Genomic DNA, 12,397 nt, shown 5'->3' with positions numbered 1-12,397 from the left:
TCCAGAAGGGACGGGTCGGTCACGACCCTGTCCCGGTGGGACTCAATTAGGACCCATGTCCTCTGGAGCCTTGGATCGGGACCTGCATCCTCTGTCGGTCTCGATAAGTGGTGAACCCCATATTCCCTTGCCCTAGAGTGTCAAGACCCCCGTCCTCTATGGAGCTTTCACGACCCTAGTCCTCTGTGGGGCTCTGTAAGTCATGACCTCCACTCCTCACCAGGATCTCTGTTCTCCAAAGGGACAGCTCGGTCGGACCTCCGCACCCTCGTTAACTCCAGCCCAGGGGGGAATCCCTGCCTTCCATTGGGCTCAGGAGGAACCTCCTCCCCGCGGGAAACCATGCCCGGGAGAGTCCACTACATCAGCACCCATTCCCCTGCGCAGCTCAGTGGTCAGGAGGCCGGGTTTCTCCAGAAGCCGCCTGGGAGACCCCAGCCCAGAAGGAAAAGCAACGGCGCTAATTCTGCAGCGCGCAGAGGTCTCACCGCTGCGCCGCACACCTCCAGTGCGTAACCCAATCTCGCCCGGGCTGGTGCCAGTTTTGGGTGACGTCACACTCTCGCCCCGCCCTTTCTTCGCTACCCTCTGGACCTCCCTAGCGAGAAGGGGCGCTAGTTTTTTCCTAAAGGGGCCTGGCCTGTAGGGGAGCGGGAGCCTGCCTGCCTTGGCCTTCGATTGGACCAGCCCTCGCCAGCGAGGCTTCGAGACTGGTCGGCTCGTGCTCTTCTCTCCTCCCCCTCCAGGACTTCCGCTTCCGGTTCTGACGGACGCTTCGGCCGTAACGATGATCGGGGACATCCTGCTGTTTGGGTAATTAGGGGGGGCCAAAAGCTGGGGTGAGAAGGGTGAGAGGGACGAGGGGAGGCCCAGGTAACCTAATTCTCCTTCGCAGGACGCTGCTGATGAACGCAGGGGCAGTTCTCAACTTTAAGCTGTGAGTAGGCCGCTTTGGATCGCGGCTCCACCCAGGGGACCCGTAGCCCCGCCCCCGCGAGCGTGAGCCCGCCCCCCGCCGCAGGCCACGCCCCTAAGCCCCAGCTCTCCCTCTGGCCACGCCTCCAGCCTCCTTTGACCCTTTGCTGCACGGTGGCTTGAAATAGAGACTGCCTCGTTTCCCGGGGATCTCTCTTCTCGCATCCCGGAGGGCCTCCGGCCCGTCCCCTCGCCCCCCCCCCCCTTTTTTAGCCCTATTCTGTACCCACGGACCAACTCTACACCTTGGTGGCTGCAGGCCTGTGATTGGCAGGTAGATGATGGCCCAGAAAGGGGCCTTCAACCGCATGAGGTCACACAGCAGCTCAGATGGAGGGCTAGAGCTGAAACTGTCTGAGGCCCTCTGAGCTAGGGTTCAGAGCCAGGGAATCGAGTGGTCTTTATGTCCCACGGAAAGTGGACACTGTCTGTTCCTCTTTGTAGGAAAAAGAAGGACACGCAGGGCTTTGGGGAGGAGTCGAGGGAGCCCAGCACAGGTAAGGCCTCCTTTCTGGACTCGGAAATTGGTCCAGTTCAGAGAGGACAATTTTTTCTCAGCCAAGCCCTACCTTAGTTTTCTTTCCAATAGTGTGTGTGTGGGTTGGGAGTTGTTGAGAGAGAGAGAAGAGGGCCTGAAGACGTGCTGTTCCTTCTGCTTACTTTTGTCATCTGCCTTCTGTCAAACCTCCCTGAATGGCTCACCACCCATATAACTTCCTACAGTCATGATTTTCCTTTATGTATGCTATTATCTGGCTAATATTTGCCCTGCACACTTGGCTCTTGCTTGTTTGGGCCCATTTCTGTGTCCTTGTGGGCCCGTCCTCCGGCATGAATGAATGAATGAACAACCAGCCATCTCTTTCAAAGTGCTGTAGACCTATTTTAATTCGATGCCAACGTTAGCTTTCAAATAAATCCGATGTCACATAAAAATTCAGATGTTTGATTTATCAAGGAAAATTTGAACATTCTACAGCTTAGGGTTTAGGCAACCTCTTGGCACCTCTTGGATGAAATGAAGAAAAACGACCCCGTTTAGGCAGGGGCCTGTGGCCTCTGCCTCATCCCAGCCCCTACCTCCTTATCTTTATATCATCTCACTGTCCTGGGACCGCTGGAATTTATTCATGTAACTATCTGAAACCTGGTGGGACCTGCACAGGACTTCTGTGTCCATGCATCATTCATCACGCATTTATTGAGCACCTGCCACATGGTGGCCACTGTCCTGAATGCTGCAGACACAGCAGGGAACAAGACAGATGAAATTCCTGCCTTGTGGGTTGTATTGCTCTGGGGTGGACAGGCAGTTCCTAAACAAGGAACAAATGGTGATGGAGGAGATGAGAGGTGAGGACAGGGATGGGGTTGCTGCTCCAGCTGCCACGTGTGGAGGCAAGGACCCGTGGGCGGGTGGCATTGCAGCCAAGGTGTTGGAGCATTGTATGGGAATGACAGGAACCCCAAGGAGCAGTGAATTCGACGCTGATCAGACCACTCCCTTTTATTGGGGGCCCACCCAGTGGTTGCTGCCTTGTTAGGTGCTTCCTGTGGGTGTGGGGCTCTGCCTCCATCCTGAAAGGTAAAGGGCATTTTTCCCATTTTACAGACATGGAAACTGAAGTTCAGGGCTGTGGCTTGACTTGCTTGTGGCCATGTAGGAAATCAGTGCCAACATCCTGATTGAACCTGAGTTTTTCTGACCCTGGAGGCTGTCCCTCAGTCACTAGACCATTCATCCATTCATTCTTTCCTCCATATGTTCATTCAGCAGCTGTTTATATCGCTTACTCCCTCTGTGGAAGGTATTATACCAACTCTTGGGGCTGTGTTCTAGAGATCTAAATCGGAGGTGGGGGGGTGGGGGGGAGAGTAGAAGAAGGGCTTGGTGGCAGTGGGGGTGTCGGTGACAAGGAGAGTTACAACAGTGGCTTCCCTCTGATCAGGGGCTCTCTGCACGTCTCCTTCCAGCCCGTATTCTGTTCTGTCTGCTGCCACTACAGAGAATGCTGCTCTCCCTGTGCGTGGCTCATCCCAGTACTGTACTGGGTGCATTTGTTGAGAACCATCTGCGTGCCAGGCACTGGTGTGAGGTCTTCTTAGTTGCTCGTCACCCCCATTTACACAGGAGGAAACTGGGGCATATGTAGGCTGGGGACTGAGCAAAGTCATTCTGTGTGGAAGGGCAGTAAACTCCTGCCCATGTTTAAGGTTGGAGCTTACGCACTTGCTTGCAGCTTTCTGACCCCCGATCCCCCACATGGACTAGGCTGGCATCCCCCCATTGTATGCTCCCATGGCACTGGCCATGGTGAGTAACAGTTGTGATTACTTGCTTAGTATTTGTCCTGTTTTGAACTTCTTAGGGCAGGGATACTTGTCTTGTTCCTCCTTGTATCCTCTGCACTTGGCTGTTGCCTGGGACAAATGGCCTTCACGTATCCTCTGTTGATGGCAGGAGAACCTGTTTTTGTGATGCTGGGCCCAGAGAAGGGCCTCATCAAGCAGTGCCTCTCAGATATCCTGGGGCTGGACCTGTGTTTGACATTTGCACTCCGGGCTGGGCTGCACGTGGCTCTCCCGGTGGGTTGGGTAATATCAAACTCATCAAAACTGTGTTCAGCAAGACTGTGTGTGCCCGTTGTGTGCTTGGTTGGTGCAGTGGTGCCGATAACTGTAAATTCCTGAGCTCCCGCCTGGTATTCTGTACTTACGGGACAGCCCTGGTCTAGAGATGACACTTTGGGTAGCTCCCTTGTAGATTTACCCAACATGGACCCATTCATTTCATTCTGGAGGATTAGAGAGGTGAGTGACCTAAAACTCTGGAGGAAGGTTCTGGAATCCATGCCTCTGGAGTCTCAGCATACCAAGTTGCTTCCTCTTGGAAGGGTTCTATTCTGTGGCATCAGGGGACTAGAGTAAGTAACCATCAAAGCAGAACCTCCCTTTTACTTGCCTGAATTAGTATGCTTTTTCAGGTGCCAGCGTTAAAAACCCAGCCCAAAGTGGTTGGAGCAAATGGAAACCTTGAAGGATTAGACTGTATTTAGGCACATCTGGCTTCAGGGCTCTGTGTGTGCCTCTCCAGCTCTCTTTTTCCTTCTGGGTTGGTTTTACTGTTCGGCTGACTTGTGTCGATGATTCTAGAGCAGGGCTGGGCCCAGTGTTCTGTAAGGGGTCAGATCATAAACATTTTTGGCTTTTTGGGTCGTATATTGTCTGGCGCAGCATGTCAGCTGTGTTCCTTGAAAGCAGCCATGGGAAATACAGGCATACCTTGTTTTATTGTGCTTCTCTACTGTGCTCTGCAGATACTGTATTTTTACAGACTCAAGGTTTCTGGCAACGCTGTGCGAGCAGGCCTGTTGGACACGTTTTTCCAACAGTGTTTGCCCACTTGGTGTCTCTTTGTCACATTTTGGTAATTCTCGCAGCATTTCACGTTTTCATTATTGTTGTATTTGTGGTGATCTGTAATCAGTGAATAGGACTTGCTAAAAGCTCAGATAGTGGTTAGCATTTGTTAGCCATAGTTTTGTGATTCACGTATTGACATTGTTTTTTAGACGTAATGCTACTGCACACTTAATAGGCTCCAGTATAATGTAAACGTAACTTTTGTAAGCACAGGGAAACCACAACATTCATTTGACTTGCTTTATTGCAGTGTTCTGGAACCAAACCCACAATATCTCCAAGGTGTTCCTGTATATAAATGAACGGGCATGGGTGTATTTTGATAAAACTTTATTTGTAGACACCGAAATGTGAATCTCATATAATTTCTGAGTCTCACAAGATATTATGAGTATTTTCTTTTTAACCATTAAGTAGTTCTAAAAACATTTTTAGCTTATGGGCCATATGGAAACAGGTGGTAGAGGCTGGCTTTGGCCCTTGGGCCATAGTTTGCCACCCCCTGCCTTAAAGGACAGGGCTTACGTCTTCCTAGCCCAGCAAGGCTGACAGAAAGCAAGTGCCTCTTTCCCAGTAGTTGGGACAAAAGTCCCAGGACTGAGTCTCATTGGGCAGACTTGGGTCACGTGCCCCTCCCTGAGCCAGTCAGAGGCTGAGTGCTTTTAGGGGTTGGTCAGTGGCAGCTACTGCTCGAGTACCAGGGGTTGGGGAGCAGAGGTGACCCACAGGAAAAGCCGTGCTGCCCCTGAAACGTGGGGCAGTGGGGTTGGGGTGATTGGAAACTGTGGAAGCACCCTGCGGCCGTGACAACAGAAATGTCAGCAGTACTCCTAAAAACGCGTTCTGACTTTCCAGGTGACAACATCCGGGAGTTCCTACTGAGCCTCAGATACTTCCGGATCTTCATTGCCCTATGGAATGTTTTCATGATGTTCTGCATGATCGTGTAAGTCCAGCCTGCCTGTCCCCTTCGTTGTCCTGTCCTCGGTGTTGTTCTCTAGAATGACCCACCGGAAGGATGTCACGCTTCCCGCTTTCAGAATAAGAACTCTCCCAGTCTAGAGAGGGAAGCAGGGTCTACAAAGGTTAGACTGTGTCACTGTGTTCTAGGCCGGAGCTTTGAGTGGAACACGGTGTTCTCCAAGTCCTGGCTGTTCCTGGTGCCTCAGCAGAGGCTGCCAAGAGATGCCTTCCCTCGAGCCCATGGCCCTGTTCACCTCTTGCCAGCTGTGCTGTGTTTAGCCTATCCCTGGTGTCTGCCAAGGTGGAAAATGTGGCTTAATGGCCACCGTGCTGCTGGGTCCTGCTCCTGCCCTGCGGGTAGCCCTCGGAAGTGTCTTCAGACTCTTTTCTGTTTTCACACCCATTTTTCATTGCCTCATTAGGCTTAAAAAAAAATCTCATCGGCTTGGTTTTCCTTCCAGCCTCAGGGCCTTCATGATTCTCAAGAATTGTGAGACTCAAGAGTAAACAGGCTCAGGGGAAACGCTGTAGGAGAACCTGGTGTGTTATCATCTGGGCTAACCGTGCTGGGCCCCTCAAGAGGAAGAGAATGAAAAGTCTGCTCTCTTGAGTGATCGCGGTGCTGAATTTGGGGTTGCTGGGTCGTCCTTGTGCCAGCCCAGTGGCTGTTTGAGGGGATGATTCCAGGACTTAGAAGTTTCACTGTGCCACTGGGAAGTGTTGTAGAGCCCAGAATGAGGACTGTGATGTGTGCCAAGAGAACCCCTTTTGGAGAGCTCGGAAGAGGCCTGTGCAGGTACTGAGAGGGCTGGTGGAGTGATCAGGGAGTTTGCAGAAGAGGACATGGTTATAACTAGGATTCACAGGAAGTAGAACAGTGTTGGTCTTTCCAGGTTCCGACCTGTCTTTTCCTTCCTTCATTTACTGATTTATAACTATCCAGTGTGGGCTGAGCCTTGAGTTGATAGCTGAGACCGAGACAGCCATCGTCGTTGCCATCAACAAATGTACAGTATAGCAGGTGGGACAGGGACAGAAAGAAAAATAGGGAAAAATCACTGATGAGGCGAATGGGAGGATCTCAGTTTAGGTGATGGTCAGGAAGAGGCTCACAGAAAAGTGCCATGTAAATCAAAACCTAAAGAACAGGAGGAAGCCTTGCCATTTGCAGAGCTGAAGAGAGCATGTGCAGAGGTCCTGGGGCAGGGAAAAACTGTGTTTTCATTGTTCTTTTCTGTCCATCAGCTTCATTCATCTTTTCACCCGGCTGCTTCCTTTATGGCTCACCTATTGGCCTATTACTGAGAGGGTTGCATTAGGCTCTGTGACCTCCTAGCTCAGCTCAAGGCTATCTTTGTTTGTAGCCTGGTGTTCTGATTTTGCTTCCTGGGAGCAGAGCTTGCTTGACTTAGCTAGGTGTGACCTAGGTCCAGTTAGATGGGGGTTATCCCGATTCCAGCATCATCCCTGAGGTTGAGTCAGCAAGCCACAGCCCGTGGGCCATATTTAACTGTTTCCTGTTTTCATGCATGAAGTTTGGCACACCCATTTCTGTGACTGCATTTGTACTATGGCAGAGGGGTTGAAGCCCTGAGACAGAAACTGCCCGGTGTGCAAAGCTCAGACTACTTATGGTGTGTCTTTTTTGCCAACACCTGACCTGGGCCATGCTTTTCAGTAGGTGCCACGAGTGAGGGAAGATCTCATCAGAAAAGGCTCTGTCAGGGAGGCCGCGACTGCCTTTCCCAGGATATTTAAAAAAATCTGGAAATTACCTAAATGTCCAAGAACAGGGGAAGAGTCGGGTAACTCAAAAGGACGCCCACACGAGCAGCTGTCGCAATCCATCACTGACGACGTGCTGCAGGTTCTGTCTGCACAGGGGAGTGTTTCGAAAGCAAAAAAGGCTGGAGGTCGCTTACATATGCCCTCCGGCCCCGGTTGTGATGTGCATGCAGTAAACACTGAATAAATGCCCGAAGTCTGTGGAGAAAACACTTCCAGGGGCGCCTGGGTGGCTCAGTGGGTTAAGCCTTTGCCTTCGGCTCAGGTTATGATCCCAGGGTCCTGGGGTCAAGCCCCACATTGGGCTTTCTGCCCGGCAGGGAGCCTGCTTCCCCCACTCTCTCTGCCTGGCTCTCTGCCTACTTGTGATCTCTGTCAAATGAATAAATAAAATCGTAAAGCAACAACAACAACAACAACAACAAACCCAAACAAAAAAGACTTCCAGCCAGGGAGTTGGAAGGATCTGCTCCAGGCCATCCACAGAGGTGACCCTGTTTGGATTGCTGAGGGAGATTCACGGGGCCCACGGGGGTGGTTTGCAGTTCCCCTACACCCACTTTTATGTTGCTTGAGCTGAGCTACTTGGGAAATTTTTAAAAAGCCATGAAAAGCTTGAAACATGGAGAGAAACGTGCCCGAGTGTTCAGGGACTGAGTATAGATACCTGCAAGTTAACAATGAAATATATCAAAAATGAGGTAGCTGGATAAATGGATAGGTACACTGTAAGGCAAAGTTATTTATTTATTTATTTGAGAGAGCATTTGCAGGGGGAGGAGCAGAGGGAGAAACAGACTCCCCCTGAGCAGTGAGTCTGATGCAGGACTCTGTCCCAGGTTCATGACCTGAGCTGAAGGCAGATGCCTAATAGACTGAGCCACCCAGGTATCCCAAGCACAGTTTTTTGTTGTTTTTTAATTTGAGAGAGAGAGAGAGAAAGAGCATGCCCATGGGGAGGAGCAGACGGAGAGGGAGAGAAAATCCCAAGCAGATTCCCTGCTGAGCCTGGAACTTGATGTGGGGCTCGATCCCACCACCCTGAGATCATGACCTGAGCCAAAATCAAGAGTTGGAGGTCCAACCGGGCGCCCATGTAAAGCAAAGTGTTAATTACAAAATGGAGGTGTATATGCGGGGGTTCACGGAACTGCTCTTGTAACTCTTTTATACGTAAAAATCTTCATAATAAAATACTGGGTGGGAAGACACGGGGAAGATGAGGGTGTCAAATCACGGAGCAAGATTAATAAGTAAAAGTCGAAGTCAGTCTTCACAGTTAAGTATTTTGTATTATATTCGCAGGATTGTGAAACCACCCACAATGCAATTCTACAACATTTCATCACCCCAGAGGGAAACCTCATACCCATTAAGCAATGACTGCCTCTTCTTCCTACCAGCCTTTGGGAGCCACTTACCTACTTTCTGTCATTATGGATTTGCTAGTTGTGGGTATTTCCCGTAAACGGAATCGTAATGATATATGGCCCCGTTTGTGTCTGGCTTCTTTCATGCAGCGTGATGTCTTAAAGGTTCCAGCGTGTTGTAGCGTGTATCAGCACTGCATTCCTTTCTGTGCCTGAAGAATAGGCCATTGTGTGTCTGTACCACAGCCTGTTTATCTGCTCATCAGTTGATGGATATCTGGAATGTTTCTACTTTTTGACTGTTGATGAACAGTGTTGACACAGACGCCGGTGTTCAAGTTTTTGTGTAGACAGACTTAAGTTTTCGGTCCTCTCTGGTACATATCCAGGAGTGAAATTGCTGGGTCGTATGGTTACTATATTTATCTGCTTGAGGTTCTGCCAGACGATTTTTTAAAAGTAGCTGCCATAATTTGCCTTCGCACCAGTATTGTATGATGGTTCCAATTTCCCCCACATCCTTGCCAACACTTGTTATTGTCAGTCTTTTTCATTAGAGCCATCCTAGTGGATGTGAAGATTGAGTAGCATTTCCCCAGTGGTTAATGACATTGAGCCTCTCTCTTCATGTACTTATTGGTCATTTGCTTATCTTCTTTGGAAAAATGTCTGTTTAGCCCTTTGTCTTTTTTTTTTTAACTGGATTATCACTGAGTTATAAGAGTTCTTTTTTTTTTTTTTTTTTTTTTTAAAGATTTTATTTACTTATCAGAGAGAGATCACAAGTAGGCAGAGAGGCAGGCAGAGAGAGTGAGAGGGAAGCAGGCTCCCTTCAGAGCAGAGAGCCTGATGTGGGACTCGATCTCAGGACCCTGAGATCATGACCTGAGCCGAAGGCAGCAGCTTAAACCACTGAGCCACCCAGGCGCCCCAAGAGTTCTTTTTATATTCTAGAAACCAATCCCTTATCAGATACATGATTTGCAGATATTTTCTCCTATTCTCTGGGTTGTCTTTTCACTTTCTTGGTGGTGTCCTTTAAAGCACAAAAAAACCTTAATTTTGATAAAGTCCAATCTATCTCTCCTTTTGTCGCCTGCGCTTTTTTGTATTGTAGCTAAAAATCATTGCCCAACCCATGGTCATGAAGATTTGGGCCTAAGTTTTCTTTTAAGAGTTCTGTAGTTTTAATTTTAATAGTTAGGTCTGTGATCAACTTTGAGGTTATTTTTGCATATGGTGTGAGGTAGGGATCCAACTTCATTCTTCTGCATGTGGTGGTCCTGCACAATCTGTTCTTTTTCAAAAAGCTTTTTTATCTTGGAAAGAGTTAGATTTATAGAAATGTTGCAAAGTTAACAGAGTTCCCATATATATATCTTTTTAATAGCTGTGTGGTTTTCCCCTGTAGACCTCTGTCATAACTTAACATACCCATTCTCAATTTCATGGGCATTTATATAGTTTCCAGGACTTTCCCATTCAGATTTTCATCAATGACCAGAGTTAACTGTAATCATCTGTTCACTCAAAAAAATAATCTTTCTTTTTCAAATTGTGAAAGTCATCATCGACTTGTAGTAATAAAGAATCGGCTAAAATAAAATGTTACAGATTCTGATGAAGTACTTTCTTAAATAGCTTTTATTCTTTTTAAAATGTACCATTTTATGGGGCACCTGGGTGGCTCAGTGGGTTGAGCCTCTGCCTTCGGCTCAGGTCATGATTTCAGGGTCCTGGGATTGAGGCCCGCATCGGGCTCTCTGCTCAGGGGGGAGCCTGCTTCCCCCTCTCTCTCTGCTTGCCTCTCTGCCTACCTGTGATCTCTCTCTCTCTCTGTCAAATAAATAAATAAAATCTTTAAAATAAAATAAAATGTACCATTTTGGGGGCACCCGTGTGGCTCAGTCAGTTAAGCATCTGACTCTCGCTGTCAGTCAGGTCTTGATCTCAAGGTCATGAGTTCAAGACCTGCTTTATAAATAAGATAAAATACACCGTTCAGTAGTGTTAAGTATATTCGTCTTGTGTAACAGAAGAGTTATTTATAGAGTCATAAGTAATATAAAATAATCTTAATAACAGTAACAAAATATTTTCTGAAAATGTTTTCTGAGTTATAGCTTTACATCCTTCCCATCCTCACGGACATCTCTGCCCTCTGACTTTTCCAGACTCTTTGGCTCCTGAGCCCCAGACACACATCTTCCTGGGAACCAGGAACCACCTTCCCAGACGCCGAGTCTCCCTTCCTCCATTCCTGACGACTTCAAGAATGGTTTTGACCGGAAAACCAGCGACCTTCCAAGAAAGCCCAAGTTCGTGGTGGGTGGAAAAAAATGTTCGCCAAGCTGCACACGGCTTCCCAGCCACGTCCTTGTTTTCTTTTCAAAGATATTTTCACTTTGGTTTCTGCGTTGAAATGCTGTCTACTTAAGGAGTTTTAGGAGGGTTTATGGAAGGGGATGTGATAACATTGCATTCCCCACCGATAAAAGAACATTGTGTAAATTGCTTTTTTAGATTGAATTTCTCATCTTGCAAGCTTTTAAAAGAAACTCATTCCTGGATATTTCTTGGTTTATTTTTTAATAACCTTCCTTTTTTGGTTCAAATTATATGGATTTTTCAAAATAAGTTTTTATCCAGGGATCTTAAACAGAAGGGTTGGCTTTTAAGATTGATGCAACCTCTTTACTGGACTGTGTTTAGGAATAACAAGCAAGTTCATTGTTGCTGGGCTTGTGTCCAAATTCCTTTCCTGTCTCGATGGGCTCTGCTCGGCCACTCAGTGCCTCTGAGGTCATCCCCAGGACTTTAAGGGTGAAGCCTTACTGATTCCCATGGAAGAGAGGTATGGAACAGTTGGCAGGGGCAGATGTGGATGTTACGAGAAATTTTGCCCTGCCTTGCAGCCCTCTGTTAAAGTAACCCTTGGGGCCATTAAATGTATAATTTTTAAGAATGAATGACTTACCTGATGATAATCAGGTCCAGGTCTGAAAGCTTGGAATTTTGGGTCTTCTTTTCTAGTGAGTGATTTCAAGGTTGAAAAGCAGTGAGCCTCATTTGAGGAAATACACCATTTTGCATAGAATCTCCTTTGGAAGGCAGGTCCTTTTTCGCCAGAATGAAATGCCGGTTGTCTACACCCAGATCGTGTTGGTGTCTGATCTGTTGGTTGTGGGTTTTGAATTCCTGATTTGGAGGTAAACCTGGTGGGAGGAGAAACTAAATATGCAGACTTTTCAGAACTAAGTAGCACTGGAAATAAAGCTCATTTCCAAAAAGGATCTTTTGTTTATACATTTTTTTAACCAAGAACTTCTAACTGGCGTTGCTTCGAATTACACTGTAGGAAATACCAAGGAGTCATTTTGGAGGCTGTCAGAAAGTCAGAAGAGAAGGAATGTTCGATTTCCCATTTTGGATTTTCCTTAATACTTACGTCAGGCCAGAATGGGGCAAATGGGCTTTGGACCTGGCTTCTTTGGGGAGTGTTGAAAGAGTCAGGGAGAAACAGTAGGGTTTTGCGAGACCAGGGCCAAATCTACTTTTACGGCTGCTTAGGTGACGTCATTCTCCTCCACCGCTTCTGTAATTTATTCCCTTGTCAAACCCAGGTGTATGGTTTGTCAGTAGCCAGGAACGTAGCTGCTGAGTCGAGCTTCGCGCAGGCCTGTGTCCTTGTCAGCAAGAACAGATGGGCCGAGATCTTGGCTGGTCACTCCTCAGGTCATGTCAGTGGTGCGAGGAAACCTCGCTGCCTTATTCAGACTGGTGCTGAGGTTTCAGTGAGGCGAGGCATTCGTACGTTACAGGGATGAATCATTCTCTGAGTAGAGAATGCTGTCATTGAGATTTTGTTTCAATAGTTGTAT

At 47.9% G+C, this 12,397-nt stretch overlaps 1 protein-coding gene across 2 annotated transcripts; it reads left to right on the top strand.

Annotated features, from left to right (window-relative positions):
* Positions 1-740: 740 nt before the first annotated feature.
* On the top strand, positions 741-11,809 carry SMIM7 (small integral membrane protein 7). 2 transcript variants are annotated; one of them, XM_045992045.1, is made up of 5 exons: positions 741-813; positions 896-937; positions 1,420-1,472; positions 5,254-5,344; positions 10,691-11,809. In XM_045992045.1, exons 1-5 carry the CDS (start codon positions 788-790, stop codon positions 10,704-10,706), a joined length of 228 nt encoding a protein of 75 aa, XP_045848001.1. In that variant the 5' UTR covers positions 741-787; the 3' UTR covers positions 10,707-11,809. The 2 variants fall into 2 exon arrangements, with proteins under 2 accessions (XP_045848001.1, XP_045848000.1); XM_045992044.1 differs by lacking the exon at positions 5,254-5,344.
* The last annotated feature ends 588 nt before the right edge of the window (positions 11,810-12,397 follow it).

This window comes from Meles meles, chromosome 20 (assembly GCF_922984935.1).
Source record: "Meles meles chromosome 20, mMelMel3.1 paternal haplotype, whole genome shotgun sequence".
Taxonomy (NCBI): domain Eukaryota; kingdom Metazoa; phylum Chordata; class Mammalia; order Carnivora; family Mustelidae; genus Meles; species Meles meles.
Note: the sequence above shows the minus strand (reverse complement) of the source record. Positions and strands in the feature narration are given on the sequence as shown.

Coding starts and splice junctions, on each gene's coding strand:
- SMIM7 (XM_045992044.1), top strand. CDS start 788: ATGATCGGGGACATCCTGCTGTTTGG. Junction 938..1,419: donor GCAGTTCTCAACTTTAAGCT/GTGAGTAGGCCG, acceptor TCCTCTTTGTAG/GAAAAAGAAGGACACGCAGG. Junction 1,473..10,690: donor GTCGAGGGAGCCCAGCACAG/GTAAGGCCTCCT, acceptor TGACTTTTCCAG/ACTCTTTGGCTCCTGAGCCC.